General features: G+C 36.9%; 1 protein-coding gene across 4 annotated transcripts in view; it reads right to left on the reverse strand.

Moving 5' to 3' along the window:
- Cntln (centlein) overlaps positions 1-25,576 on the reverse strand; it is a 240,402-nt gene that overhangs the window by 159,137 nt on the left and 55,689 nt on the right. For all 4 annotated transcript variants that reach the window (XM_034503722.2, XM_076934700.1, XM_076934702.1 and 1 more), the window contains exons 4-5: positions 19,708-19,842; positions 18,936-19,115 (exon numbers count right to left, since the gene is read on the reverse strand). In XM_034503722.2, coding sequence (XP_034359613.1) covers positions 18,936-19,115; positions 19,708-19,842 — 315 coding nt within the window. The remainder of the gene's footprint in view (positions 1-18,935; positions 19,116-19,707; positions 19,843-25,576) is intronic.

The following is a 25,576-nucleotide window of genomic DNA, read 5'->3' on the forward strand; positions in this document are numbered from 1 at the left end:
CATAGATTGTTAAATAAGTGGGGAATCTATGCTACACCCCATTCCCAAAGGCTTGGGGACTGTTGAAGAATAGGAAGCAACAAGAGCCAGAAGTGGTAGATGCCTGCAATAAAATATTAGTTGCTGAATGTTAAAGGGCCACTGCACATAAGCTGTGACAAGCATAAGACCTGCACAGTATCAGGCCAGTCAGAATCTCAGCATGGGTATAGAAGGACTTCATGAAGTCCTACCTCTAGCTAAAAAGCTATTGGCAACTGAAGATCTGTAAGAGGAGAGAGAATCATTATTTTCTCAGGAATGCAGTCCCTGAGAACAAGCACACTGTGGTAGGTGGTCCCGCACACAAGCACACACAGGCAGCAGTAGAAGGACTCCATAGATTCAAAAGGACAAAAACAACAAATGACAGAACACATTAAGTGAGAACAGAAAAATAGTCGTGGGATGGGAAGGAATTGTAGAGGAGAGGATGAAGGGTAGATTTGATCAAAACACATTATATGTACATATGAAATTCTCAATAAAATTACTTTTTTAAAGGAAAAAAAAAGCTGACATGCGTGGAAAACTAAATTTAACCCATGCAGGAAGATTGCGACTTCAGGATTGGTCTGAGCAACCTCAAGAGCACCTATTTCAGAAAACAAGAAGGTTGAACATGAGCCTGATTTGGATCTGTCCATTCCCAGCACTGGAGGAAAGAAAGAATCAACACAGTGTACACTTGGACAAAAACACTATCCTAGAAGAGCTGAAAAAGCAGAATCAGTGAGAAACAACTTTGAAATAGATAAAATGACCAAGAAATGAAGAACTGTGCCACTAATGTGAAGAAAGCTATAGCTGCTGCTTGGAACAGAAATAGAGAGGACACTTGAAAGGCTACTGGATTCAGCCAAACAGATAACTTAAGAACTTCAGCATCTAATATGGATATATTTGAAGAGAGAAGTGAGAGTTATCTGTCCATAAGATATCAAAGGATAGTGAGACAAGTAAGTATTGTGTAGTAATTTCCTTCAGACAAAAACTGCCGATCTTGGAAGGAACTCTGTAAGGCACAGGATGCTTTAAGAGGAGACAAAACAACTGGATATTATAAGGGAAGGTGAAATAGTCCATCCTGAAGGGAAGCTCATGAAATTATGCAATAGTGCCAAGAAGTTCCTGAAGCTCAGTAGATTCACTAGCCTCCTCTCTCTGTCCTTAAGAACATAATGTATACGGGCTGCTGAGAGACCCTTCCAGCTGAGATGACTAGAAGGGCTCAGATCAACTGAGCTTCCTAGAAGAGATGCTTCATCCCACAACAGAGGCACCTGCTCAACCACGTTCAGTGCTGATGTATTTACAATAGACAGAAATTGAAAACAACCTAGATGTCCCTCAACATCTGTGATGAATGAATAAAAAAAATGTGGTACGTTTACACAATGGAACTATTACTCAGCCATTAAAAAACTGAAATATGAAATTTGGAGATCAATGGATGAAACTAGGAAAAAAAATTGTTCTGGGGTAACCTAGAACAAGGAAAGAAAAGTGGTTTTCACTTACATGTGTATACTAGTTGTTAAATCTTGGATAAGTGAGCTAAAATCTATATAACCACAGAGGTAGGCATAGAATAAGGGACTAGATAGAACTGATAGGTCTGTCTAAGAAAGGGAAATAGAATAGATACTCATGGATGGTCAGAGGTAAAGGTAGGGCTGGAACTGGAGGATCAAGTGGGAGGTGAGGGAGGAGGGGCACAAGGAAGGAAGTACAGGAAGACAGCTAAAATTAAGGGCCATTTGAGGATCAGTATAGAAGCCTAATACAGTGGAAGCATCTTTAAAAAGATATATGAAGGTACTATAAATGAAACTGTCAAATAATGGGGAAGACAGAGCACCAGCTAGACATCTCTTGTCATCAAATGAAGCTTCTAGTATCAGGTGAATGGGTTGCATTTAATTGAGTTGTTGGCTAAAAGGGTCTCATGGGAACTCCCAAACCACTGTGATGATACTGAGGACCATGTAGGGATCAGTAGTCCTGATGTAGCCAAGGGCTGGGCTGATGTTAGAGGCCCAGGTTACCACCTGACTCCATTTGGATGTCCATGGTTAATGCCTTGGCCTGAATCCATGTCAATGTCTATGGGATGTGCTGCCAGTGGGGGCCATATTGATCTGAGCGGCCTGTGTTGGCCACCTGAGGCCATGATGATGCCCAGACTTGCACTGCTACCAAGGGCCATGTCAGGGTCTATGGTCCTGCTATACCCATGGTTTGTGTTGATATCTGTGGCCCATGCTACCACCAACAGCCAAGTGAGTTGATCTATGTTGGTTTATGCTGTAGCCTGAGATTATAGTGATGTCTGGGTTAGGGCTTTGTTTGGGTCCATGGTCTCTACTGCAGATGTGTGCAATGTTCATGGTCTCTACTGTAGCGAGAAATTATCTGGAGTCCCATGATCCATGCCTCTTGACTGTGAATAGAAAGGAAACTGATTTGGTATCAAAATCAATGTCTAAGGATAAAAAGTTGAGAAAGAGGGACATTCAAGGCTTCCTAAAGAGCCTCTACCTCCCCCAGGACCTGCTCCCCCCAAAAAAGTAACAGCCTAAACAGGAAACCATCGAAAAGAACTTTTAGAAAATGTTATAAGGATGCTGAAGTTAGTGTTGCACAAGTGATGCATTCTGGTGGAAGTATGCAAAGGAAAAGACTCAGTTCTTTAAGGAGCACATCACTGAGAGTTTGACCATGCTCCATTGAGTATGATAATACAAACTGAACCTGTGTTTTGTTTAGTTGTGTTTTAATGTAGAAGTTTCATGACACCTGATTTAACAGTGACACAAAACATACAAGCAATGCAAGCAAATAGGCAAGAAAATATTTAAAAAGCAGAGAAATAAAACTTTATAAAAGCTATCAAAAGACACAATAAATACATTGAGAAGGCACATACATACTGAAAGTACTTGCAAATTATATATATATGTTAAGGAGTTATACATCATATACACATACACACACACAGTTATGTAACTATAAAATATCAAAATAAAGAAACTAATGTATAATCTATTTTTTGCAAAAAGCAAGAGATTTAAGCTGACATGACCAATTATAAAATGCAAATTCTCAAATAAATGTTCAAAATTACTATGATTTTCATGAGAGATACAGAAATCATAGCCACAGTGAGGTGTCACTTCACACACATTAGAACAGCAACCACTAAAAGTAACTTTGGGCAGGAATATGAACAGCTGAAGGCTCTCTCTTGTTGACCAGATTCTAACACTGTGGCAAGTAGCATAGAAGTTCTTCAAAGCATTAAGAACCACATGTGGTATCACTGGCCTTGAAATCCCAGCACTCAGCTGGCAGAGGCAGACAGATCTCTCTTTCAAGGCCAGACTTGTCTACAGATCAAGTTGCAGGACAGCCAGGGTTATACAGAAAAACCCTGTCTCTAAAAAACAAGAAGCAAAACAAAACAAAATATGAATAAAAAAAGAACTAGCACATGCATAGGATCAGTGTGCTTTAAGGCTATACAGCAAAAAGAATTCAAAGCAGGATCTTAAGAGTGTACTTATATATCATGTTAGTGGCAGCACGATTTATAACACCCAAAAGATAGAGGCTATGAATACCACACAAACATCAACTAATGGACAAATGTTTATAGATTTACAATGGGATGTTGAGCAGTTAAAAATGGAAGGAAATTCTGTCAGATATGTCGACATGGATAAACCATGAAGACCTTATATTAAGTAAAAGAAACCAGTTACAAAGACAAAGGCTAAATTATTTTACTCACATGAGATATGAGGTATATAAAGCAGTCAAAGTCTAGATACAGAAAGTAAAATAATGGTTATTTAATGACACTGTATTTCATTTCAGATGGAAGGAAATCTCTGGACATTAATTCTACTGCAATATAAATATATTTTACCAAACTGCACAATGCAAAATACTTAAGATGATATTTATGTTAGGTTCCTCTTACCATAATAATATAAGACAAAGTTTTGACATTTACTATAACATTTAGAAACCTTGATTGTGTTACAAAAAGTATATGAAGGCTATATGGTTCCCTTTTTATAAAATATCTAAGATTTTCATACTTTTAGGAACAGAAAGTAGAATCACAGTTGTAGAAAAAGTGCAAGGTGAAGAGTCCACTGGATGGCTCTGTAAGAGCGTGAATGCAGTTAACCTTACTAAATTGTACACTCAAATGATCATAACAAATGATGGCTATTTTATCCTACCACTGGCTTCTGGTGTGTTATGTTGTTGTTCTTCTTGTTGTTGTTGCTGCTGCTGTTGTTGTTGTTGTTGCAGGGGAAGGGGGGAAGTTACTACATAGTTCTGACTATCCATAAGCCTACTAGGTAGCCCAGGCTTACCTTGAAACTCCAACACTCTAGCCTCAGGCTCTTGAGGGCTATGATTACAAGTATGTACCTATACATTTGATCAGGTTTTTTTTTTTTTTTAATCAGCAAATGACTCAGATTGAACTAAATCAGACTTTTTTATGCTTCTTGAAGTTTTTTTTTATTGGATAATTTATTTACATTTCAGATGTTATCCCCTTACCCCATTTCCTCCCACCCCCCTCAGCCCAGGAACCCCCTATCTCATCCCACCTCCTCCTGCTTCAATGAGAATGTGTCTCCATCCACCCACCCACTCCCACCTCCCCAGCCTCAAATTCCTCCACACTCGGCATCCAGCCTTGATGGGATCTCCTCTTCCACTTATGCCCAACAAGGTCATCCTCCCGTACATATACAGCTAGAGCCATGGGTCCCTCCCTATATGCTCTCAGGCTGGTGGTTTAAACCCTGGGATATCTGATAGGTTAGTATTGTTGCTCTCCTCATGGGGCCACAAACCCTTTCAGCTCCTTCAGTTTTCTCTCTAACTCTTCCATTGGGAAAACCTTGATCAGTTCAATGGTTAGCTATGAGCATCTGCCTCTAAATATGTCAGCCTCTGGCAGACCTCTAAGGAGACAGCTATATCAGGCTCCTGTCAGCATGCACTTCCTGACATCCACATCAGTGTCTACCTTTGGTGACTCTATGAGATGAATACCAGGGGGAATGGTCCCCAGACGGCCCCTCCTTGAGTTTTTGCCCCACACTTTGTCTCCATATTTGCTCTCTTGAGTATTTTGTTACTCCTTCTAAGAAAGAACGAAGCATGCTCACTTGGTCTTCCTTCTTCATGAGCTTCAAGTGATCTGTGAGCTGAATCATGGGTATTGCAAGCTTCTGGGCTAATATCCAATTATCAGTGAGTGAATACTATGTGTTTTCTTTTGTGATTGGGTTACCTCACTCAGGATGATATTTTTCTAGTTCCATCCATTTACCTAAGAATTTCTCGAATTCATTGTTTTTAACAGTTGAGTAATACTCCAGTGTGTAAATGTACCACATTTTTAAATATCTATTCCTCTGTTGAAGGACATCTGGGTTCTCTCCAGATTCTGGCTATTATAAATAGGGCTGCTGTGAACATAGTGGAGCATATGTCCTTGTTATATGTTGGAGCATCTTCTGGGAAAAAGACCAGGAATGATATAGCTGGGTCCTCAGGTAATACTATGTTCAATTTTCTGAGGAACCACCAGACTGATTTCCAGAGTGGTTGCACCATCTTTCAATCCCACCAAAAATGGAGGAGTATTCCTCTTTCTCCACATCCTTGCTAGCATCTGCTATCACCTGAGTTTTAATCTTTTAATTCTGAATGGCGAGGTAGAATCTTAGGGTTGTTTAGATTTGCATTTCCTTGATGACTAAGGATATTGAACATTTCTTTAGGTGCTTCTCAGCCATTGGAGTTTCTGCAGTTGAGAATTCTTTGTTTAGCTCTATACCCCATTTTAATAGGGTTATTTGGTTGTCTGGAGTCCAATTTCTTCAGTTCTTTGTATATATTAGATATTAGCCCTCTATCAGATGTAGGATTGGTAAAGATCTTTTCCCAATCTGGTGGTTGCCATTTTGTCCTATTGACAGTGTCCTTTGCCTTACAGAAACTTTGCAATTTTATGAGGTCCCATTTGTCAATTTTTCATCTTAGAGCATAAGCCATTGGTGTTCTGTTCAGGAACTTTTTTCCTGTGCCCAAGTATTCAAGGTTCTTACCCACTTTCTCTGCTATTAGTTTCAGTGTATCTGGTTTTAAGTGGAGGTCCTTTATCCACTTGGAATTGAGCTTTGTACAAGGAGGTAAGAATGGATCGATTTTCATTCTTCTACATGTTTCCTCCAGTTGAACCAGCACCATTTGTTGAAAATGCTGTCCTTTTTCCACTGGACAGTTTTAGCTCCTTTGTCAAAGACCAAATGACCATAGGCATGTGGGTTCATTTCTGGATCTTCAATTCTATTCCACTGATCTTCCTGTCTGTCTCTGTACCAATACCATGCAGTGTTTATCACTATTGGTCTATAGTACAGCTCGAGGTCAGGGATGGTGATTCCCCTAGAAGTTCTTTTATTAAGAATAGTTTTTGTTATCCTGGGTTTTTTCTAATTCCAAATGTATGTGAGAATTTCTCTTCCTAACTCTGTGAAGAATTGAGTTGGGATTTTAATGAAGATTGCATTGCATCTGTAGATTGCTTTCGGCAAGAAGACAATTTTTACTATATTAATCCTGTCAATCCATGAGCATGGGAGATCTTTCCATCTTCTGAGATCTTCGATTTCTTTCTTCAGAGACTTGAAGTTCTTGTCATACAGATCTTTCACTTGCTTGGTTAGATTCACATCAAGGTATCTTATATTATTTGTGACTATTGTGAAGGGTGTCATTTCCCTAATTTCTTTCTCAGCCTGTTTATCTTTTGAGTAGAGGAAGGTTACTGATTTCTTTTTGAGTTACTTTTATAACCAGATGCTTTGCTGAAATTGTTTATCAGGTTTAGGAGTTCTCTGGTGGAAGTTTTGGGGTCACTTAAGTACACTATCATATCATCTGCAAATAGTAAAATTTTGACTTCTTCCTTTTCTATTTGTATCCCTTTGACTTCTTTTTGTTGTCTAATTGCTCTAGCTAGGACTTGCAGTACTGTATTGAATAGGTAGGGAGAGAGTGGATGGCGTTGTCTAGTCCCTGATTTTAGTGGGATGGCTTTAAGTTTCTCTCCATTTAGTCTGATGTTGGCTACTGGTTTGCTGTATATTGCTTTTACTATGTTTAGGTATGGGCGTTTAATTCCTGATCTTTCCAAGATTATTACCATGAAAGGATGTTGAATTTTGTTAAATGCTTTCTCAGCATCTAGTGAGATGATCATGTGGTTTTTTATTTGAGTTTGTTTATGTAGTGGATTACGTTGATGGATTTCCAAATATTGAACCAGTCCTGCATTCCTGGGATAAAGCCTACTTCATCAGGATGGTTGATTGTTTTGATGTATTCTTGGATTCAGTTTGCCAGAATTTTATTGAGAATTTTTGCATCAATATTCATAAGAGAGATTGGTCTGAAGTTTTCTTTCTTTGTTGGGTCTTTGTGAGGTTTAGGCATGAGCATGATTGTGCCTTCACAGAATGAATTCAGTAGTGTTCCTTCTGTTTATATTTTGTGGAATAGTTTGAAGAGAATTGGTAGTAGGTCTTCCTTGAAGATCTGATAGAATTCTGCACTAAAGCCATCTGGTCCTGGGCTTTTTTTTTTTGGGGGGGGGGGGACTTTCTTTTAATGACTGCTGCTATTACTTCAAGTGTTATGGGACTGTTTAGATAGTTTATCTGCTCCTGATTTAACTTTTTACCTGGTATCTGTCTAGAAAATTGTCCATTTCATCCAGATTTTCCAGTTTTGTTGAGTATAAGCTTTTGTAGTAAGATCTGATGATTTTTTGAATTTCCCCAGTTTCTGTTGTTATGTCTCCCTTTTTATTTCTAATTTTATTAATTTGGATACTGTCTCTGTGCCCTCTGGTTAGTCTGGCTAAGGGTTTATCTATCTTGTTGATTTCCTTAAAGAACCAGCTCCTGGTTTTGTTGATACTTTGTATAGTTCTTTTTGTTTCTACTTGGTTGATTTCAGCCCTGAGTTTGATTATTTCCTGCAGTCTACTCCTCTTGGGTATATTTGCTTCTTTTTGTTTTAAAGCTTTCAAGTGTGTTGTCAAGTTGCTAGTGTATGCTATCTCCAGTTTCTTTTTGTAGATTCTTAGAGCTATGAGTTTTCCCCTTAGCACTGCTTTCATTGTGTCCCATAAGTTTTGGTATGACAATCCTTCATTTTCATTAAATTCTAAAAAGTCTTTAATTTTTTCTTTATTTTTTCCTTGACCAAGTCATCATTGAGTAGAGCATGGTTCAGTTTCCACATGTATGTGGGCTTTCCATTGTTTTTGTTATTATTGAAGACCGGCCTTAGTCCATGGTGATCTAATAGGATGCAAGGGATTATTTCAATATTTTTGTATCTGTTGAGGCCTGCTTTGTGACCAATTATATGGTCTATTTTGGAGAAGGTACCATGAAGTGCTGAGGAAAAGGTATATTCTTTTGTTTTAGGATGAAATGTTCTATAGATATCTGTTAAATTCATTTGGTTCCTGACTTCCATTAATTCCCCTGTGTCTCTGTTTAGTTTCTGTTTCCATGATCTGTCTATTGCTGAGAGTTGGGTGTTGAAATCCCCCACTATTATTGTGTGAGGTGCAATGTGAGTTTTGAGTTTTAGTAAAGTTTCTTTTATGAATGTGGGTGCCCTTGCATTTGGAGCATAGATGTTCAAAATTGAGTTCATCTTGATAAATTTTTCTTTTGAGGAGTATGAAGTGTCCTTCCTTATCTTTTTTGATAACTTTTGGTTGAGAGTTGATACTATTCGAAATTAGAATGACTACTCCAGCTTGTTTCTTGGGACCATTTGCTTTGAAAATTGTTTTCCAGCCCTTTATTCTGAGGTAGTATCTGTCTTTGTTACTGAGGTGCATTTCATGTATGCAACAAAATTCTGGGTCCTGTTTACATATCCAGTCTGTTAGTCTATGTCTTCTTATTGGAGAATTGAGACCATTGATGTTAAGAGATATTAAAGAATAGTGATTGTTTCATCCTGTTATCTTAGTTATTAGAGGTAGAATTATATTTGTGTAACTATCTTCTTTTAGGGTTTCTGGAAGATTACTTTCTTGCTTTTTCTATGCTGTAGTTTCTCTCCTTGTGTTGGAGTTTTCCATTGTAGGGCTGGATTTATGGGAAGATATTGTGTAAATTTAGTTTTGTCATGGAGTATCTTGGTTTCTCCGTCTATAGTGATTGAGAGTTTTGCTGGGTATAGTAGTCTAGGCTGGCATTTGTGTTCTCTTAGGGTCTGTATGATATCACTCCAGAATCTTCTGGCTTTTATAGTCTCTGGTGAGAAGTCTGGTGTAATTCTTATAGGTCTACCTTTATATGTAACTTGACCTTTTTCCCTTACTGCTTTTGAGCAGCTAGAGCACCAAGACATTGTCCAAACAATAGAAGACTAAAGTAGCAATTTTTACAGCCTATCAACTCAGGATAATAGGAATACTAACGAACATATCAACAATTAGATTAAGAAGAGAAAGAGGAAAGAAGAGTAGAGCAGAAACACAAGCTGAGTTGGTCACCTGCCAAAGCACTCACTCTTACCAGTACAAACCACCATGCAAGAAATGATCAGTAAAACCAGGAAGCCCTGGGTTGGAAGCAGGAAGGAATTGTTAACCCAAAAGACTATAATTTACATATTTCAGTAAAACAACAACAGAATCATAAGCCATACAAATAAGCATTCGAGTGTCATCTACATACAAAAGAAGGAGCAGAAACAGCTGTGAAATGGTGACAGAGGCACACAGCAGATTTAAAACAACCAAAATAAATAAAAATAAACATTATCAAGGAAGTACAGAAAAACTATGATTATAAAAGTAGTATCAAGTGACTGACCTATGACTTGTCCAGCTTGAGATCCATGCCATAAGAGGGAGAGCCCCTACCTCTCCCTTCAAACCCCCCAACCTCCACCCCAACACTTCCCAGAGGGCCAGACACCAGAGGCTGGAGAGCCCAGAGACCAATGCTAGAACCAGAAATTGGAAGGGAAAAGTCAAGGAAATTATGTCTAATGATATTCTGCTATTCTCGTAGATTGGCATCTAACTCAACTGTCATCAGAAAGTCTTCACCCAGCCATTGATAGAAATAGATACAGAGACACAGAGCCAACATTAAGCTAAACTTGGGGAATCATACAGGAGACGAGGAGAAGAATTGTAGGAGCCAGAGGGGTCAAGGTCATCACAAGAAAACCCACAGAATCAAACCTGGGCCAATAAAGGCTCACAAAGGCTGAACAGCCAACAAGAGAGGCTGCAAGGACCTGACCTAGGCCCTTAAGCACATATGTTAGAGTTGAGTAGTTTGGTCTTCTTGTGGGACTCCTAACAGTAGGAGCAGGAGTTGTCTCTGACTCTGTTGCCTACCTTTAAGACCCTTTACCCCTACTGGGTTGCTTTGCCTAGCTTTAATTTGATATTCAGACTGTCTATCATTTTATTGCATTTGGATCTTACATATTTTCTTAGGTCTTTTTCTTTTAACTTCAGGGCTTAGCAAACTTACTATAAATAAAGTTTTATTGAAACATGAAATAAACAAATGAATACAAGTGTCATCTGAAAATAAAATAATTAAAATATCTGGTCAAATTCTGAAGTTAGAAAAGCACAATAAACTTAAATACATTTAATAGAAGAGTTTAGCATAAGATATTAGCTGACAAGAATAAAGACAACCATCTTGAAGATAAAGATTAAAGAGAAAAAATATATCAGCCTTAGAAAAGTATTGGACAGGGACTACCAAAAATGAGAAAAAAATGTCTGGAGAAATAACAGGTAAAAACAGCCCATCCATAATAAAGAGCCTGTAAAGGCCCACAGAACTCAATAAACTTTAGGTGTCACAAGTGCAGAGAGATCCATGTGCTCCTGTAAGAAAAATGCTGAACACCAAAGACACAGGGAGAATCTCAAAAATGAGGCAACACTTAGAATTACCTAAATATGATTAACAAGTGACTTCTAATTATAAAAAAGACACTAGGATAATATAGCAAATATATTTAAAGAATAACTCATGTCAAGCCCAGAATCCTATATTTAATAAATCTACCATCTGAAAATGAATGACATCAGCCAAAAGAAAAAGAAGGCCCAAGCTCTCTTTCTCCTTTGGAAACACTGAAGTAGAAGATTCCAGAGTATAATTGAGCTCTGAAAAATACTGACTAAAGCCAGAAAGGCAAATGGAAATGGGAGCAATGAATCAATGCATTTACTGGGTTTTGCATTTGACTTTCTACACATCCATTCAAGTAAGGGGTGATCTTAAGGCTAAGAACTGATAAAGCAGTGGTAGTCTTAAAGTGGTACTAGGTGCTATTTACAACAAGAAGTCATATTTCTGGTTCATTAGGGTGTAAAACAGGACTTACTCAAAAACTAGTGCAAACTCCCCATGTTAACTTGTCTAGGGACACCCAAGGAAGTGATGCAAGTCAACTTTCCCTAATTGCAATTGAAAGTACAACCAGAAAAGGTGTGAAATATCACTTATGAAAATCAACAAGATGAAATAACTGCTGCTAGAAACAAAGGATTACAAATCTAAATATGCAACAGAACATCTAAGGAGTAGAAGCAAAAGCCATGGGATACCATTTGGGATACTAGGCAACTTTAAACCCATCCACACAGGAGAATTTAAGAATCAGCCAGCACTCTCAAAGCACACTAGCTGCTCAGAAAAGCCCCTGATCCACTGTTCCTCTAGCTGACCTTGAATATGGCACTAGTGTGATGAAAGAGGAAAAGCAAAAAAGAAGGCCTGAGCATAAAAGTGCCTGACCCACAGACTCGGGAACAGGTTTGGGGATTTGATTGGGTGTTTGTTTTAATTGTTAGTTCTAACTCTTAGCATTCAAGAAAAGTCTTGTTATTACATTCTCCCACCCCTACTTTATTCTTCTGTGGGGTCTGTTTGTTTGTTTGTTAAGACAAAATTCTATTCTGTACTCCAGGCTGGTCTACTACTTACCATGAAGTAAATTGCCTCAGTCTCTTTATGCTGGAACCACAAGTTGGACCACTACACCCATCCACCTGAACATGAGTTAAATGACAACGATTTCAGTGGCAATACATACCAAGAGATATGACCTTTGTAGACTGATTGCAAAAATAAAGAAATAAAACTACTATTTCAAAAGTTAACAAAAAGCAAACCCTCAAGCATGGGCAGAAACCTATTTCAAGTGCTACCAGTTACCATGGCAAATGCTTGACTTTCAGTAACAAAGCATAAGACACAAAAAAGAGCAAGAAAGCATGACCCTGTCAAAAGGAACAAGATACTGAGACATCCATCACACCTGAGGAATTCCACATGCTATACTGCCAGGCAGTAATATTAAAACAAGTGTCATGAAGATCACCAAGAGCAAAAGGAAAATATAGACAAAGAAAAAATGTAATTTTGCATATATAAACCAAAAGAATATAAACAAATAGCAGGTGTAGGTTATTGTAGCTGGAGAACACAGGGTTCCTCCAGCTGGAAGTTAGGCCTGCCTGCTGTGGCTCCACAATTCCTCACAGCTCAGTCCCAATGGCACGAGAGAGTCCATGGGTTTTTACAGGCTTTAATGTCATGATGGATGGTGGATGGATCTGGATGCACCCCCCCCCCCCAAAACCCAGGGCAGACCTGAGTTAAATAAGGAGGGAAAGAGGGGGGAGGAGCTGGGGAGGAATGCTTAATTGGCTCCACCCTCTGGCCTTCAGGTACCTCATTAGTATGTAAATCTCTCTAGGGTCTGAGGCCTGTTAATCACACCCTCTACTGTGACTGAAGGGTGCAGGCTCTTGTCAGGAGCCTGGGTTCTGGGGGCGTGGCCGAACACCCACAACCCAAGAATCAGGATACCCTTCCACAGCCTGCCAAGAAGGTATTAAAAAATAATCAAAAAGAAATTTGTGTGTGTGTGTGTACTGAACTGAAAATTTTACCAAGAGGCAAGAGCAAACTGAGCAGGCTCTCATGGTTAAAATTGAATTCAGGCAACAATAATATAGAGTTTATATAAGTCACCTATGTGCTTCAGGAATGAGGAAATATTTTCTGAACTACACACTCACCTCTACCCCATCCAAGTCTGTGAATATTACAAATACTTTAAATTAATCTAGCTGATAAAAAACTAAACTAAGCAAATAAATAGCACAGATACCTATGAAACATTTAAAAAAATCAAGGCAACATAATTTTCCCAAAATTTATTACCACAATGACTCCAACTGAGAGTGAATTAGATAAAATCCCAGGCAGAAAACTCCAAAGAATTAATAAAAGTATGGCAAAAAGAGAAAAGAAAGGAAAGGAAAAGAAAAAAAGATCCCTGACTGAGAACACAAAATTGCTGAATGGAATGAGGAAAACAACTCGGATGGGAAAGAGGAATTCAACTAAAAGAAGTGATAAATAAAAACCAATATGAAGGGCTGGAGAGATAGCTCAGCGGTTAAGAGCACTGTCTGCTCTTCTAGAGGTCCTGAGTTCAATTCCCAGCAACCACATGGTGGCTACAAACCATCTGTAACGGGATTTGATGCCCTCTTCTGGTGTGTTTGAAGACAGCAATAGTATACTCACATACATAAAATAAAAATAAATTAACTATAAAAAAAAAAAACCAATATGAAATCCTGGAAATGAAAATCTCCCTGTAGAGTTTCACAAGAAGAATGGATCAAGAGAAAGGAGAGAGTATCTGAAAACATGACAGATGAACTGGTGCAACAAACAAGGAGAAGGATAAAAAATAAGAGACTACCTGTGGGAATTCCAAGATATACAGTTTATTCTAAAGAGGCCAATCCTATGGATAATAGGCATAGAAGAGGAGAAAAATCTCATTCTACAGCCATAGAAATTATCTTTTAAAATAATTCTAACAGAAAATGTCCCATTTAGGGAAGGAGATGGCAATGTATATACAGGGGACATTCGATAATACAGACACAAGATCAGGAAAAGAACTCAGAATGTACAATTAAAAGATTAAATAGAATACATAAATCATATTAAAAGCAGAAAGACAAAAAAAAAAAGCTCATATAAAGTCAGGCTCATCAGAATAACAGCAGGTCATTGGAATAAAACTTTACAAGACAGAAAGATCTGGAGAAATATATGTCAAGTCCTAAAAGATAACCATCAGCCCAGAGATACCTAAGAACACTATCTTTCATTAAAAAAATAAAAACTTTCTTTAAAACATTGAAAACTAAAAGTAATAGACAGATTTCTAGATGTATATGACTTAACAACTTAAACTGAGATGAGACAATTTTATCATATCTATACAAAGTAGTAATTAAAAATCTTCCAACTAAAAAAAAAAAATCCAGGCCCACAAAGATTCTCTAGTAAATTTTATCAGAACTTCAAAGAAAAATAATACCAATATTTCTCAAATATAATTCATAAAATAAAAGAAGAAATATCAACAGACCTTTTCTACAAAGCTAGTCTTTATTCTGATACCAAGAGCAGATGAAAATAATAAAAAAAATTATAAACCAATATCCACAAAGAGCTTAGAAATAAAAATTATCAATAAAATACTTTCAACCAAATTCAAGAACAAATCAAAAAATATCACTCACGCTAATCAGGTTGGGTTTACTGTAGAGAGGCAGGGATGGTTCAAAATATATAAATTAGTAAAGGTTATTAATTACATAAATTAACACAAGACAAAATCATATAGTCACTCATCCAACATCCACTCATGATAAAGACCTGAAGAAACATTGAATAGAAACAGGTTTCAACAAATCAACACTGTATATGACAAACCAACAGCCAATATTATGTTAAATGAGAAAACACTCAAAGCATTTTCGTTAAAATGAGAAACAAAACAAGTCTTTATATTCATTTTATAATTCCAGATCTTTGGAATTATTCTACATTAAATAATTTCTACATGAAAGAGTTTTCATAAGACATTGACAAGTGATATTTTTAATTCAAATTAAATTGGCATAGGTTAGGATGATAAATGCAATTCTCATAACAACCAAAAAGAAAATATCAATAGGCACATACACACACAACTGAAAAAAATGTACACTACACTATAAAAAAACAACTAAATACAAAGAAGTAATGAGGGATAGACAGATTACCATACATTCACAATAGAGGTAATGAGGGACAGACTGAAAGACATTCATAAAAAATTGTAAGAAAATTGCAAAAGTTAGTTTTTCTTGTCACTCTACTCTTGAAATAATTGAATTAAACTCTCCACTCAAAACAAATGCATGGAAAGGGTGGATAAACAAAATGTTATGTTATGTTATGTTATGTTATACTATATTATAGTATGTAAATTATCTATACAAGATTCACTTTGGATCCAAAGATGTGAGTAGGAAATAAAAGTAAGAGATGTGTACTGTGCAGACAGATCCAAAGAGCTGAGAAGGACAGGGTCTGATGAGAAATACACACTAAAAGAAAACTGAGGAGGCTGTGGAGAGAAACAATGAAGAAAACTGAAATATATGCATTATGTACGTTTCATCTTTCTTCTCCCCTTTAATGAAACATGGCCTTTTTTGTAGAAATGGAAAGAGTGATTCTAAATTCATGCACAAATAGAAGACACTGAGATAGCCAACTTTGGAGAAAAAAAACATATCCAATATTTGAAAATAGCTACAAGTTTCTAATAATCAAAGTAATATGGCAAAGGTGTGACAGTAGATATATAATCAAAGGAACAGAACTGAGTTCCAGAAATAAACTCATATTTATATAAAATAGTATTTAACAAGGATGCCAAAATATTTAGAGGTATAGTGGGTAAAAGGCAATCAATTTTTCTTTTGTTTTATTTTGTTTTATTTTGTTTTATTTTGTTTTCTTTTGTAGTAATGAAAGATTACTGAAAGATTTGAGTGAATAAAGTTGAACCTGTATCTCACACTACATTAAAAAGTTATCAAAACATGACTAATTTTCTCTTTTATGCAAATCTAGAGGTAGGGTATGTGCATGTGCACTCCTGTGTATACACAGACAAAATATTTATTTTGGGGAAATAAGGGGACCAGCCAGATGGAGTGGATAAGATACTGACATGAAGGGGTAAATAAAAATCATATGCATACATAATATACTAAGCTCTGAAAATGTCAGAAGATAGGATCCAGTCCTATGATCTTTGATTATAAATTGGTCTCTTATACCATTCAAAAAATTTAGCAACAATGAAAATTAAAGTAGACAAGTGTCATTAAAAATGAGAAACTTCTTGTGTTTAAAGGAACAGCATTAGCTCATAGCGATGTGTGCGGACAGGCCTACCTGTTAGAGAAGCTAAAGCAGAATTATATAATCTCAGTAGCAAAAAATCAAACTGTCACAATACAGCAAGATCATTTTTGTTGCTGTTACTATACTTACTATAGAAAAACAAAAAATCAAGGAAGCAAAAATCAGTCCAAAAACCTCCAGAAAATAGTGTCAAATTCTATATCTGGTGAGGGACTTATATCCAGTGCATTTGCATAGACAATTCTACAAACATATGCAAATGACCAGGAACACATAAAAACATGTTCACATCATTATCACGATGCGAATTAAAATCAGAATGAGAACTGGGGATATAGCTCAGTGCTAGAACATTTACTTATCATGCACAAGGCTCTAGGTTCAATCCCCATTACTACAAAAACAAAATAAGGCCCCAAAAAACACATATAATGAGATATCATTTCACAACTGTCAAGTGGTTAACTACAGTCAAAAAGGCAGACTATATTGTAAACAAAAGTATTTAGAAATAAAAAAGAGCCCAAAAAAACTGATACATAGCTATTTAGAACAGAATGAGGCAATTTACTCAAAGGCTTAAAAGCAGTTATCATATAACCTAAAAATATCACTATAACTTGGCCTATGAAAAATAAATACGTACATAGGAGAGAAAATTAGTATCTTCTCCTTACCTATGGTAGGGTTTATGGCTGAGACAAATGCACAAATTAACAAGAGCAAAGCAAAAGCATTTAGAAGATTATATAATGTTATATTACACACATGCCTGGTAGAATAAATATTCTCTCAAAATTAAATTTTAAATTAAGCATGGTACCATTTGTTTCTTAATGTGATTTACTAACAAAATTGTTGTTAATATTATAGCTTAGTGAAAGAATATAAAAAAAGCTTCATTTCGTGACTTACCAAAGAATAAAGAAATAGACTTTATTATTTAAATTACAAAACTACAGTGCCTCAAATCACAAAAATAAGTCTACAAACAAACCCATACATACAAGGAAATTTTAAAAAATGAATCTCAAATTATTAAATCTGATGATGTTTTTGTTTGTTTGTTTGTTTGTTTTCTTTGTTTTTTTTGTTTTGTTTTGTTTGTTTGTTTGTTTGTTTGTTTTTTTGAGACAGGGTTTCTCTGTGTAGCCCTGGCTGTCCTGGAACTCACTCTGTAGACCAGGCTGGGCTCGAACTCAGAAATCCGCCTGCCTCTGCCTCTGCCTCCCAAGTGCTGGGATTAAATGCATTCGCCACCACTGCCCAGCATGATGACGTATTTTAAGACCAAAAACATTAAGGAAGGAAATAAGATACAGATTCTTATCAATCCAAAGTTTTAAAGTCCAATTAATTATATTCAAGTGGCAAAAATGAAAAATGTTGTCCAACAAAATGCAAGAGCAAACCAGAGAACTGATCATTTAAATGACACAAAACTTTCAAGCAATAACTAAATAATCAAGTAATTATGATTGAACACAAGGCAGCCTCACTTAACCTTATAGAACCATCAAAATTATCAAAGGTTGTATTTTACAAGAAAATAATAAAAATTAAAGCAAACAGATCAAGATTCAACTACTCCAATGGCTGATTGGTTCACGACGTCATTGAACTGTATCAAATATGTGCACTTGATAGATTCACACTCATTTATCCCTCTCCCATAATGAATATTCACGCATAAATCTGCTCACTTACCCAAACGTGCAAATATACACATACACACAAATACTCATATAAGATATACATGATGGACATATGCATACATGCTCTGAGGTGTTCCTTCCTCATGCACACTCAAAGACTTTTATATTCACTGGTCTTATTTGTTTCTACCCCTTTCAATAAAATATATGATAAAGAGAAATTTGAAATTTAATGGGAAAATAAATTAACAAAAATCTCCAGACAAAGAAAATATGGCAGAAAGATGTTGCATTGTTAAGTGATGCTCAGAATGGATGGGAGGATAGTATAAAAAATATTAAAAAGTTTTATCTTCTAATAAAACTTTACTCTTCCCCTAAATCCAAAGAAAACATCATATAGAACCATAGGTATTTTTAACTGTTTTGTGGGTTTTTTTTTTTTTTTACATGTTGGTTTTAAAGGAAGTAGAAAAGAGTCTCCAAAATGTATTGCAATGAATTCTAGCCCCATTTTTAAAAGTAAGCCTTAATTAAAGAAAAAAAAACCCAATGGTTCTAAGTATATTTTTCAAAACATACTTTATTTCAAAAGCAATAGCCTTTATTTTTTAATGATTACATTTTAGGATAACTATTTGAAGTCAGTTTCCTGCTTTGCAACATCAATATTTAAAAAGCTATGGGTCTTAAGTGAAAGAATATAAATTAATGCTGGTCCCTACTGGTGGATCTGAATAGATAACGTGTTATTTAAGGAAAGAACACATATTCAGTTTCCTGTAAGAAGGCAGACCCCAAGCAGCAGCATGGCCTCAGTTCCGTCCTGTACCTTTACTCTTGCATCCACACTGTGCTTTTCATTTCTCCAGTGTGCTTCCTGGTTCTTCAGTGTCTCCAGTTCATTTAGCAGGTCAGCACAGCGTGTACATAATCTCTCATTTTCCTCCTCCAGGTTTTTTATAAGCAATCTGTTTTGCTCTTCTTTACTCTGCACGCACTCCTTGGCGTCCTGTAGAACAGTACCACAAGGGCCGATAAACACGAAATAAAAAAGGTGAGAACTAATCAGCAAATGTAAACTGTGCAGTTTCACCCTGCTGCAGCTTCGTCCATATTTGATGGCCAAGGTCACCTGTGTACTTTATCGGCCCTCTTTTCATGCAGGTGCATGGGTCATATTTTTTCACTGGATGACAGCTTTGATGAGTACACATTTGCAAAGAGCCCATTAATTGATCAAGCTGCCTTTGATGCTGTCCCCAGCTATTTTTGAGACCCACACAGACATATCCTCCCAGACCTGGGTTTTATCAATTAATAATGCCAGTCCCATCAGAATCTAATTACAAGAAGCCACATATTCACACTCCTACTTTCTTAGCTCCACTTCCATCATTAACTATTTATCTGTAAGTTATAAAGCTCCGAGACTTAGCTTTAAAGCATCTTTATCAGAGTTTCTGCATGTGAGAAAACTGGTACAGCAAGGCCTAAGGCAATTTTCTGGCAAGCTTGTCACTTTCTGTGCCACAGGGGCTAGCAAAGCTTCAAGGGGGACTTCAAAGCAAAGGTACTGTGAAGCCATGCACAAGTCAACACACCTTAACTTCTTGGCTTTTATCTTTAAATTTCTTCTGTAAATCACTGAATTCTTTCCTCAAGAAAGCATTTTCTTCATCAACCAGAGTCTTCACTTTTACAAGGTCACGTATTTCCTGTTTTAGTACAGATTCAGTCTATGGAAAAGATTTAAACCGATTGTAAGCTGGAATGCCTAAGAAAAAACAACTTATTTCATAAGCTTTACATCTTAATAATCAATGATATGGCCAACTAGCTTTCACAGGCAAGTCCAGCACTACAGTGCTCAGTCTGGTGCCATGTCCATGGACTTTCCCCTGAAATGTGCCATAATGGCACCTGTTTATTAGTATAAGATGAAAAGCACATTAAAAACTTCATAGTAAATACTAAACATACACTGAAAACAAATATTTAAGTGTACAGAAAGGAAAAAACATTCCAAAATTTTATCTAAAATCTAATAAGGAAAACATATATAGTTAAAGTAAGATATAATTATTCTCTTACTGAGTAATATTTACAAAACAGCTCTAGAAAAATGACAGTGGTTTTGTGAATGGAGGAATCATTTCAAAAAATAAAATGGGCAAAGTTGGGTACCAAAGCATTTTGTTCTGCAGACAGAATACTAAGATTATAGTAATTTTACCTAATATTACTCATACTAGCTACATGTTTACTCTATCCCTAATTGGTGAAAAGATTGCACTTCAATTCTTAGCTTCTGTTTATAACTTTTCACTCAAGACACTGCATCTTTTCGTCTTTAACTCTGCCTGTCTGTGACACTGTACAAGACAGCGCCAGCCCTCACATTGTCCTGGTAACCAATTTCAGATCTGTAACATTCTGGAAGACACTTCTGCTGGACTGTCTGCTGCCACTTGAAAGCAGCATTCAGTAAGGAAAACCCACACCCTGCTACAATTCCCTGCCTAGCTTTCTCTGACTCTTCACCATCTCCATTCTTCCCCTTAGCTCAAGCACTTGCCCTCTAGCCTCATGCTTATTTGAATCCTGCAAGATGTCAGCAAGATGTCCAAAGGTGTCAACATTTATCTGCAACCAAGAAGCAAACACGATGAAGACAACAACAACAAATACTGGGATTCTGTTGTTGATGTTCAGTCGTTTATTTGTTTATTTGGTTGGTTGTCTTAGGTAGAGTATCACTCTGTAGTCCTAGCTGGCATAAAACTTACTACCTAGGCCACAGTGGGCTCAAGTTACGGTCATCATCTTTCCTCAGCCTTCCAATAGTAGAGATTAAAGGTCTATGCCACTGTATCTGGCTTTGTTTTTGTTTTAAATAAAAACTTTAATAGAAACTAACCTTTATGTTATCTCTGTATAACACAGACGCTCAGATCCCTGAATATCTAATTATCTCATATTTCAGTATCTATGCCTTATTAAGTCATCGCCAAATGGATGGAGGTTATGGATAAAAACTAAAGCAAGATTCAAGATTCAAAGGTAAAATGAATGGCAGTTAAATGTGAGGAATGAGGTAAAGATAGCACCTGTCCTCCACTGGGGAAGGGGAATTGTGTTGTTAAATGTCGGTTTTATTTTACTTCTATTAGAAGTTCTTAGATACTGAATACACCTTAAACTAATGTATGAAAATGGGTTAAAATGAGGAAAAAATAAAAGTAGAAGCACTCTACACACCAACCCAAATAAATTCTGCAACACCGCCATAGTCTTTGACTTCTCTATAGGTCCCTCATCCTCTAACCCCTACAACCAGGCCAGAGGAACAGCTATTCAGCAAGGACATATCTTGGACATATACTGTTTGTTTCATTTCATTTTTTTCTTTATAGTTTAAAGAAATAAACATATTTATTTAATATGTTATATAGTCTGCCTTATTTTAACATTATTTATATTAAATCATACTATACATATTCTGTGTCTTGCTATTTTTGCTCAATATGTTCTCCCAAATCCATCCACGTAGATGGCTATAGTTGTAATCTAATTACTCTGGTGGAAAACATGGTTCCATTATAAACACACTGTGATATATCCACTTTGTCTCACTATATGGTTCAGTTTTAATGGAAAGATGAACACAGACAATGCAGGTATAACACGCTTAATCATGTCTCCAGATACAAATGAGTGAATACTACTTTTTAAGTAGAGGATTTTCAAACTATCAAGTTGTGTGTGACTATCCTCTGAGCCCAGGAACTGCCATCTTGAAGTGGTCAACTGAGCCTGCCTGTGACATGACTATCCCAGCTGGGCTTGCTGACTTCCCCAACCTCCCCCTGGATGTTTGGAGAGGATCATGAGGCTTTCCACTTATGCACAACTCTGCCTTAATTGCTCATGGCTTCAGGGAGAGCTGAATATATAGGCCAGGGAAATCTAAGAGAGGGAACTCCATCTGTGTGGCCATAAAAAAGCCACTGTGTCTGCTAGGTAAAAGTTTTGCAGGTACAGTCTTCTGAGGAAGGAATACCCACACCCCTGTAAGTAACCACTCACTTTGTCTATAAGAAAGCCCAAAGGACTCACTGGCTCCCCAGAATAAACTTTGTTTGGTAGAAAACTCTGCCTTAATTTATCACTGGAACTTTGGAAGGTGGAATGAACATTGCTTATGGCTCCCCCAGGAAGGAATTGTAGCAACAAGCATACACTCTAAGACTTGTTTGTTAGATGAACTTAGTCATCAAACCAAGTATTTGGAGAAAATGAAACAAAATAGAAAATACCAAAATATATGCACAAATTCTTAGCAGAAAACCCATATCTACAAGAACTGTAAATTCAAAGATGATAAGCCTTCAATATCTTCAGAAATAAAAACATCTATAGGCCTATCCTTCAAAAGGAGTAATAGAATTAAGAGTATCCTTCATCTATTCTGGAATTGGTTCAAACCCTAAAATGGGATGCATACCAAGGATTTCTCTTGGCAGAGAGCTGAACAATACCAGGTACTAACAACATGAAAGACATGAGGGGCAAGTTCATCTGTGAGAAACTTCCTCTTTAAAGTTTGGCATTTGTATGAGTTAGTAAGATTTAAAAACAGAGATGGAATTCGTTAATAAAAACACAAAGGTTGGTTATTGTCTAGCTCAAACTATCATATTCTGATAATAGGTTGGGCATGTGACATTCTACTGCATAATCATTACAGAAGATTCATAAACTCTAAAACTTTTATAATTCTGAAATATTAAAAATATTTTCCCAATGAAAAAATTTAATTTAAATAAAAAGTACAGGTAGATGCAGCTACAATCAATTTTAAAATTTTGCTTTATGAAACTTTTACAGCCAATCTTTCTAGGTACAGTAAATTTCTAATAGTCTGACATGAGTTCATACTAAAATAGCAAACAGAACTCAGAGGAACCATAAAGCATAAAGGGCAACAAGACAAAGTATGTCTGAAACAAATAATTTATTATGGACAAGCCAGGAAATGAATAATTTAAGTCACGGTCAAGAGAAGCCTATAGAGTAAGTATGGATTAAGAACAGCATACAGCCCAAAACCCTACTAGGCAGTGCTGGAGTGCAGTTAGTTTACTATTAACTAAAAACCACTTTCAAAATGAAAAAAAGAGCTTTAATAACATGCAGAAAGTGATGAAATGACTACAACTAACACAGTGATAAAGACCAGAGGCGGAGGGGTAAGGAAACTAAACACAACTGAAAACCAACATTTCATTCGTCTCTGCACTTCCTAGAAGGTAGGAAGAGAGGCACAGTGCTATGGATCAGTCAGCACTTGACTAACTGCAGTATGCTTGGTTATCAGAAGGCATGTTGTTTCCTATAATAAAGAAGAGGGTCTCACAGCATAATTCATTTCATAATTAGCAGTGACTAGCTACACTCAGCTGCTGGAGTCTTTGTTTGGGGAGCTTTCCTTCTTTTGTCTTCATGGCAGGTAAAGAAATTAGTGCTCCTAATACCAGAGCTGAGTGCTCCCAACACTGAGAGCTGAGTGCTCCCAACACTGAGAGGTGAGTGCTCCTAACACTGAGAGCTGAGTGCTCCCAACACTGAGAGCTGAGTGCTCCTAACACTGAGAGCTGAGAGCTCCCAACACTGAAAGCTGAGAGCTCCCAACACTAAAGGGAGCAACACTTTTAGGTTTTATAATTTTTCCTCTGAATTGAACTAAGGAACATTCCATTCCCTTGTAACAATCTTATCAAAAAAAACTGTGTGGCAGTTTTTATTATCAATTATATATGTGATAACATTAGATTTCACTTCTGTGAACATTATTTATAAAAGCTAAAATACTCAGTCTAACATTCTATCAATTTGGCTAGACATACAGTAAAGACTTGAACTCAAGGAAATATCATTCTAATTGCTACTGTATTTCACAAACTATAAATCCTGGTGGGAAAAGTTCCTTAATATTATTTAATACAACAACAAGAAATCAACAGAAGGACTTCCCAGTTCTAGTCAGGCATAGAAGGGTTTCTAAAGCTCGACTTCCATCCACACAAAAAAACAGCCCAAACAAAATGAAAATTCACAATTCTTAGATTCATCAGAGAACTGAGATCTCTGGACAAATCAGTATTTTTCCAAAATGAGGAGACAGAGAAGAAATACAGACAAAATCGATTTCTGAGAGTAGAAAACCAGAGCAAGAGCTCCACAGGAGCCAGTAGGAGGCAGAAGAGCCTTCTCAGTCTAAAAGTAATTACTGAAGACTGTTGGAAAGTTTGAGATTGCAAAGCTCCAGGAGGGCACAGATACGGATGGGGAGGGGCGCATACTTTCATACATTTTTCCTAATGCCAGAGGATGATTATAGAATAGTTCATTCTGGTGCCAGTAAAGAAAGGAAACACACCAAGGTTTTAAGAAGGCTTGTGCCACAAAAAAAAAAAAAAAAAAAAAAAAAAAAAAAAAAAAAAAAAAAAAAAAAAAAAAAAAAAAGAAAATCATAAAATATTCTTTTGTATTTAATTAAACCAATTTTTGCAAGAAACTGAACTCATAGAATTCGTACTTGCTAGGCCAAAATAGAGTGGGCCAGTGAATTGTCTCTAGTAGAGATAAGTGAGAAATATAATGTCATTTTATGAAAGCAAATGTAGTTTTAACAATATATGTTAAATTCTCTCTCACCCTCCTGGCCACCACAAGGTGATCTGTGTGTCTTTCATCTTCCTCACTAAAAGGGGCCAAAATTTCCAAAACTGAACCAAGGTGAATATTTCCACCCCTAAGATGTTCTAGTCAAGTATCTGTCAGAGTAACAAGAAAGCTTATAGAAAAATAGGTTCTAGGAGTAGAATCAGTTCTACGGCTATGTGGCAGAACTGTTGGGAACTAGTATGTGGGAGAAATGTGGAAAAGTGTGGAGATGTGAACTATGAAACGTACAAACTGCCTGTTGTACTGAGAAGGCAGATTAGAAATGTAGACTTTCCTATAAAAAGTTTCTTCCAGGCGAGTGTGTGGTGGTGCACGCCTTTAATGCCAGCCCTCGGGAGTCGGTCGGATGTCTGAGATTTCTGAGTTCGAGTCCAGCCTGGTCTCACTCTGTCAGTAAGTTCCTGGGGGAGGGGGGAGTTTCTTCCTACATTAAAACACTCTATCCTGTAGGACAGCTCCTTAAGACAGAGGGTAACCATCTCAGTAGCTCTGCATGTCGATCTTTAAGAATTCAAGTTGCAGAGAAGTCTCTCAGACAAGCCAGGCTGCAAAGAAGAAGCAGAGATCAACAGAGCAGCCTGGGAGAAGTCAGCCAGGCTGACTAGAAGACGTTCAGGCTAACTGAGTCACCTGAAGAAGAACACTCTGACTTCCACTGAGCTGCCTGCACACTGTGCAATGTTTTCCAGGTGTCCGGCTCTTGTGAACTATCACCTGTGCTGG

The sequence above is a fragment of the Arvicanthis niloticus genome, chromosome 5 (assembly GCF_011762505.2).
Source record: "Arvicanthis niloticus isolate mArvNil1 chromosome 5, mArvNil1.pat.X, whole genome shotgun sequence".
Lineage (NCBI taxonomy): Eukaryota > Metazoa > Chordata > Mammalia > Rodentia > Muridae > Arvicanthis > Arvicanthis niloticus.